Below are 6,213 nucleotides of genomic sequence, written 5' to 3' on the forward strand. Positions count from 1 at the left end.
AATTCACTCTATTCATTATGTGAACAATCAAGGAGCTGAAAAGAAAGCAAAGAAGCATGGAAAGGGAAAGGATCTTTAAAGGATAATGAATCATTTTCTCATATCCAGAAGAAGGTATCAAGTAAGGACAAATGTCGTTTCTGTGGAAAACCTGGACATTACCAGAAGTACTGCTTGAAACGGAAAGCTTGGTTCAAAAGGAAGGATACGCCTAGAGCTTATATATGTTTCGAATCGAATTTAGCTGAAGTTCCTTATAATACTTGATGGATTAATTCTGGATGTACAACTCATGTTTCTAATATGATGCAGGGATTTCTTACAATCTAGAACAAAAACCCGAATGAGAAGTTTATCTTCATGGGGAACAGGATAAAAGTGTCAGTTGAAACTTTGGGACTTATCGTTTAATCCTAGACACTAGTTATTGTTTGGATTTATATGAGACTTTTTATGTTCCTAGTATTTCTAAGAATTTAATTTCATTATCTAAATTGGATGTTTCTGGGTACACTTGTAATTTTAATAAAGTTTTTTTTTCAGTTTATTTAAGGATACCTGTATGGTTGGTTGTGGTATGCTTTGTGATGGATTATATAAGTTAAAACTTGATAATCATTATGCTGAAACACTTTTAACCTCACATCATAGTATTGGCACTAAACGAAGTTTAGTGAATGAACGATCTGCTTACTTGTGGCATAAACGGTTAGGTCATATATCCAAAGAAAGAGATTGGAAAGATTAGTAAATAGTGAAATTCTTCCAGATTTGGATTTCACTAACTTTGACATTTGTGTAAATTGTATTAAAGGAAAGCAGACAAGACACACAAAGAAAGGAGCCACAAGGAGCACTCAGCTTCTAGAAATTATACACACTAATATATGTGGACCCTTTGACGTAAATACCTTCAGTAATGATAGATATTTCATCACCTTTATCAATGATTTTTCACGTTACAGATATGTCTACTTGCTACATGATAAATCTCAAGCGATAAATGTTTTGGAAATTTATGTAAATGAAGTTAAAAGGCAATTAGACAGAAAGGTGAAACTTGTTAAATCTGATAGACACATGGAGCTCAAATATTTGGCCATTAAGGAGGAAGTTCAAAAAAAAAAAAAAAAAACTGTGGTTATAGAACATATTAGGAGTAAGCTCATGATAGCAAATCATTTTACTAAGGGGTTCGCACCAATGGCATTTAGGGAACATGTTGATCACATGGGTTTTTGTTGTAATCCTTGATGTATAATTGTGGATCTTTATGTTTTGTTTTATAACATGTATGTTGATATCACTAATGGCGTTTCTAACATTATTTCCTGTTTACCATCAATTACGTAATTATGAAGATGGATCATTATTGATAGGAATGGTCTTTGACAAAGACATTACAGGGACATTATGATTATTTCCTATTATGGATTATAGTTAAATGATTTGCTAACATAGTAGTACATGGAAGGCAAGATGTCGCTTTAATGATATTTACCACCATGACTCATGTTGGAAGGTTGTTTAATTATGATATTATGGTAATCTCACTAAAAGTATGTATAAGCTGACAATTGTGCACATATTATGGTTATATTGTTAATCCAAATTAAAGTCATTTATATGGCCCAAGTGAGAGAATGTTGGATTATATCCCAAAGGATATGTCCCACATGAATAACACATGAAAGATAAGTGCGCCATATGATAAGAGAAATGAAATAACTTGTGATAAGGGAAATGAAAGGTCTTATCTAAAATGAAAAGTCTTATCTATAGATTAACTAATGTAAGATATAATGGATGGAAGTTGAAGAGTTTCCTATGAATCTATATATATTGCTATTGTCATAGGGAGTAGTATGATGGTTAAGATATTCTGCAAAATAATAGAATAGATTAAAAGTAAGGCATATAGGAATTGTCCTCTCTCTGCCTTAACTCTCTCTTTATCAGTCATATTCCCATAAATCTGCTGGAGTACGGAAAGAGATCGGGGTGAAGTAAGAGAAACGATTTCTATGGTTTCTACAAGCGTTATTACCAGTTTGTATTCGCCATAAAGATCCCGGTATGCATATTTTATGTTTTCCGCATTATAGATTATACACGCATGTGAAGATCTTGATGACGAAGATTCTGTGTTTATCTAATAGCAGCATTTAGATTTATTACATAAGTAATATAAAATTGTATTAAAGTTTGTCTAAATCTACATAAATTCAAATCTAAAGATTAAAATTTAGGTAAATTTTTTTGTTAGTCAAAAAGATAAAGCTCATGCCCTTTCTTAAGAAACATAAAAATTTCAAAGTATTATTTAATTTATAAAATTTTTATTTTCTTTAAATAAAATTTTAAAAATAGGATGGGATAATTAAGAAATAATATATGAAAATATTATTTATGGAAAAATGTTAGTTTGTACATTATGGATGAAAATATTATTCCTTCTTCATTTTATATATTGACTTTACGAAATTTATGGGCAGAACATCTTTTGTTATAAATATTTAAATTTTATACTATTCTGGCCATTATACTCATAAGAATAAACTTTTTTTTTTTAATCAAACAGAATCATAACAAATGAACATAAAAAATAAAAAGTAAAAAAAAAAAATCTGAGAATATAATTATTAAAAAACAGAGAGAGAGATACGTGAAGTCGTCACTGCACAGAATGAAATATGAATATTGATTACATTGAAAATGTGTCATGGGCATTTCATTTGTAAGTGAGAAAAATTCCCTTTTTCCCCAATAATCGAAATTGGATTTGACTAGCACAACTGACGAATACGATAAACAAATAATCCCTTCCCATTCCCATCTCGCGCCGCGCACGCGCACACTCGACTCAGCCACCCACAAACCCACCTTCCCCTTAAAATAAAAACCATGAGCTTTACACGTGCCCCAAAATTTTCAATTATAAAATTCTAATTTTCAGCACGCGTGCTACCTACACTCCGGAGTTTCATCAGAATCCCACCCGCGAGAGTCTCCGCCCCACCCGACATTTTTCCCCTCCTCCTCCTCTCCATATTACTGCCTCCTATTTTGGCTGCTCCGCCCCGGAGACGAGGAGCTCCGGTCAGAGTGAAACGATTCCCACGACGCCTCCCCATCCGGCGCCGCAGCAGGTGCCGTCGGCTGCTGCATCATGGCCATCTGTTGCAGATCCGGCGCCAGCCCCGACACGCTCCACACCTTCACTGACTTATCTAGGCTGCCGCTGTACACGATCCAGCGCTGCTCCTCCCCACCCTTGGACTGGTTGTCCGCCTCCGCTGCCAGACACTTCACTGGGCCCGTGTGCCCCGTCAGCACCGATAAACACGTGTGCACAGATCCTTCCCTCCGCCACACGCATATCGTTTTGTCCGCCGATCCGCTGAACACCAAGTTCCCTGCGGCAGCCAGGCAGAGCACCGCCATCTTGTGCCCCTTGAGGACGCCACCGTGCGCGAAGTGCTTCTCACGTTCCCAAAAATTCACCAGCCCGTCCGACGATCCACAGTAGACGATTGATCCCGGCGCGTTCACAGCCAACGCCGTCACCGCGCACTCCTGTTTCAGCAGCGGCTGTATTAAAGCGTGTTTCGTGCCTTTTCCGCGCAGCTCCCTCCGCCATACCTTCACAGACCCATCGGCGGAGCCGGTGAATACCAGGCCCTCGGTGCTGGCCACGACGGAGTTCACTGCGTCGTCGTGGGCGTTGATTGATTCGAGGCACTTCGAATCGGAGATTCTCCACACTTTTAGGGTTCTGTCCCAGGAGGCGGTGTAGAGAAGGCCTTGATCTTCGTTGAGGCTCATGCAGGAGACGGCGTCGGAGTGCTTGATCCACAGGGCACTGCGGTGGCGCCTCACCTCAACGTAATTGCTCGGTTTGATTGAACATTTGAATATGTCCTTCAGAGTCGGCAGTGTCCCGGAGCGCTTGTGAACGCCGGGGGTCTTCGGCGAGATCTTCCAGACTCGGATCTTACCGTCTTGGTGGCCGGTGAAGATTTTCTCCCCTGAAATGACGATTGCCTTTACCAAACCGCTATTGGATTTGAATCCGGAGAATTCCTTGAGATTCTTCCAGACGCGAATGTTCTTGCTGTCGGAGCCGGTGTACAAGAGGTCGCCGGAGGCGGCAAGGGAGTAGATGTGGCCTTCCTCGCGGATAAGGGATCCAATCAAACCAGTCTGAGGGACGGTGTCTTCGAAGCGAGGCCAGGGGCCCTTGTTATTGTAGGTGCTGGTTTGGTTCCAAGGGGACATGGTCATGGGGGAGCAGCCGTCGGCGCTCATCCGGGTGTGGTCGTAGAAGGAAGGGCTGGCGATGGAGGCGCTGCTGTTACGGGTGGCGAAGTCGTCGTCTTTGTTGATGGTGGCCGAGAGGTTGGGATCAGAATGCATAATGTTTCCCCCATACCTGGGTCTCGGTATGCTGTTGGCCTCCGCGAGCATAGGGTCCCTCATCGTAGCAATCGTTCTCTCATGAAAGAAACAAAACGGTAGTACCCGATTAGATATACGAAAAAAATTCGATCAAACAAGCGCTCGAAGCAGTTAATGGCGGAGAAACGGAGAAGAAAGAGAGAAAAAACAAGAGAGAGAGAGAGAGAGAGAGAGAGGATGAATTTTGATTGGGAAAAAGAAAGGCGGGAGAAAGGGAGAGAGAGTGTATAAATAGCAGGCATAGGAACCGTAGAATGGGTGCGAGCGGGGGAGATGCGGAAACGTGTAAGGACAGGATCTTCGAGTACCGGAGAATCCGGGTCCGAGGTTGATAATGCCCCGCTTTGGGAGTCTTTTATTGGTTGGTGGCTGTGCAGTTACCCTTCTGCGGTCGATTCTTCAACAGCTATTTTTGGCGGTCCAGCCTCAACCCAGAAGGGAATGTTTGAGATAGAGGGTAAAAAAGTAAAACTCCCATGATCCCATCCCTCACAATCTAAAATCTGCATACGGTCAACAATTTTTTGTCCTTTTTTTTGACAAATTTTCCTACACATCTCAATGGCATGAATGACATTCTTAAACTATTTTAATTTTAACACTTATGCTGAACCAAAATGGCCATAATCAGTTCAAGTCCCTGTATAATTTTTTTTTTTTCAATAGATCAGTTTTTTTTTTAAAAAAAAAAACTAATTTTATACCCTAACTCTTAATTTATTTTAAAACAGGAAAAAAGTTCAATAACTTAAATCCCTAATCTCAATTGAATTTTAAATTAATGAAACACCCATGAATTTTTAAAGAACACCTTAAATTAATCCATATATTATATTGAAAATTCCACATATATATATTTATTAAAAAAAATATATCATTATCCGTTTCTATACTTTATTTTTGTTGCTTCAACTCAACTCGTTGGATCACTTTCCTATGCACCACTAGATTAAATCTATGTGCTAATATATATATATATATATATATATATAGAGAGAGAGAGAGAGAGAGAGAGAGAGAGAGAGAGAGAGAGAGAGAGAGAGAGAGAGTAAAGAAAACTTAAACTTGAGTGCCGTAAAAGAAAATTGAATGAAATTAATCTGGATCACCCGCCTATTGCTATAGGGCAGTTCATAGAGAATTAAGTTGAAAATAATAAAGTAGGTAGATAGAGTTGTTCCAAATTGGCAGTTAAACTCCTGGGCGGTCCTATATATTTTTCAGTACTTCTAATTTCTGTAAAGAAGGGCAACAACTCAATTCAGTTTTCAATTGCTTTAATTCCTTGTTTGGCATTAGTTAAGATAGAACGGATATGGACCCTACCCTTCTTAGTTCATAACCAGAATTGGAATCTATACATATATCGAAATATGTGCATGGATGGAATTAATAGTGCATATGATAGGCCATACGGGCTTTAAACGTCATGAGACACCCTTGCCCGGCCGGTGCCTGAGCCCTTGTTATCACGGCACTGGCCCTCGCCCCATGTATACGTGTGGTGTGAGCTAGTCATGGTGCAGAGTAGCTAGGGGCTGTGGCGCCCTGCACTTAAATGCGGCTACGCCAGAAAAGTTATTTCAGATCACCGTCCATGCGTTTTAAAAGAAGGAAAATTTTTGAGTTATCTAGCTTGAATTGAAAGGAAAATGATTGTAAGGTATTGGAAAATATATTTTGGATCGATGCACAATACAAGGATGTATTTATATATAGTAAAAAAGAATTATTAATCCTTTGGACCGTTTGTAC

The 6,213-nt window shown here is 39.3% G+C and overlaps 1 protein-coding gene across 1 annotated transcript; it reads right to left on the reverse strand.

Moving 5' to 3' along the window:
- Window positions 1-2,678: 2,678 nt before the first annotated feature.
- Window positions 2,679-4,970, reverse strand: LOC131162543 (protein JINGUBANG-like). The gene has a single exon (XM_058119141.1). It carries the CDS (start codon window positions 4,477-4,479, stop codon window positions 3,052-3,054), a length of 1,428 nt encoding a protein of 475 aa, XP_057975124.1. The 5' UTR covers window positions 4,480-4,970; the 3' UTR covers window positions 2,679-3,051.
- Between the last annotated feature and the right edge of the window lie 1,243 nt (window positions 4,971-6,213).

Source organism: Malania oleifera, chromosome 8 (assembly GCF_029873635.1).
Source record: "Malania oleifera isolate guangnan ecotype guangnan chromosome 8, ASM2987363v1, whole genome shotgun sequence".
NCBI classification, from domain to species: Eukaryota; Viridiplantae; Streptophyta; class Magnoliopsida; order Santalales; family Ximeniaceae; genus Malania; species Malania oleifera.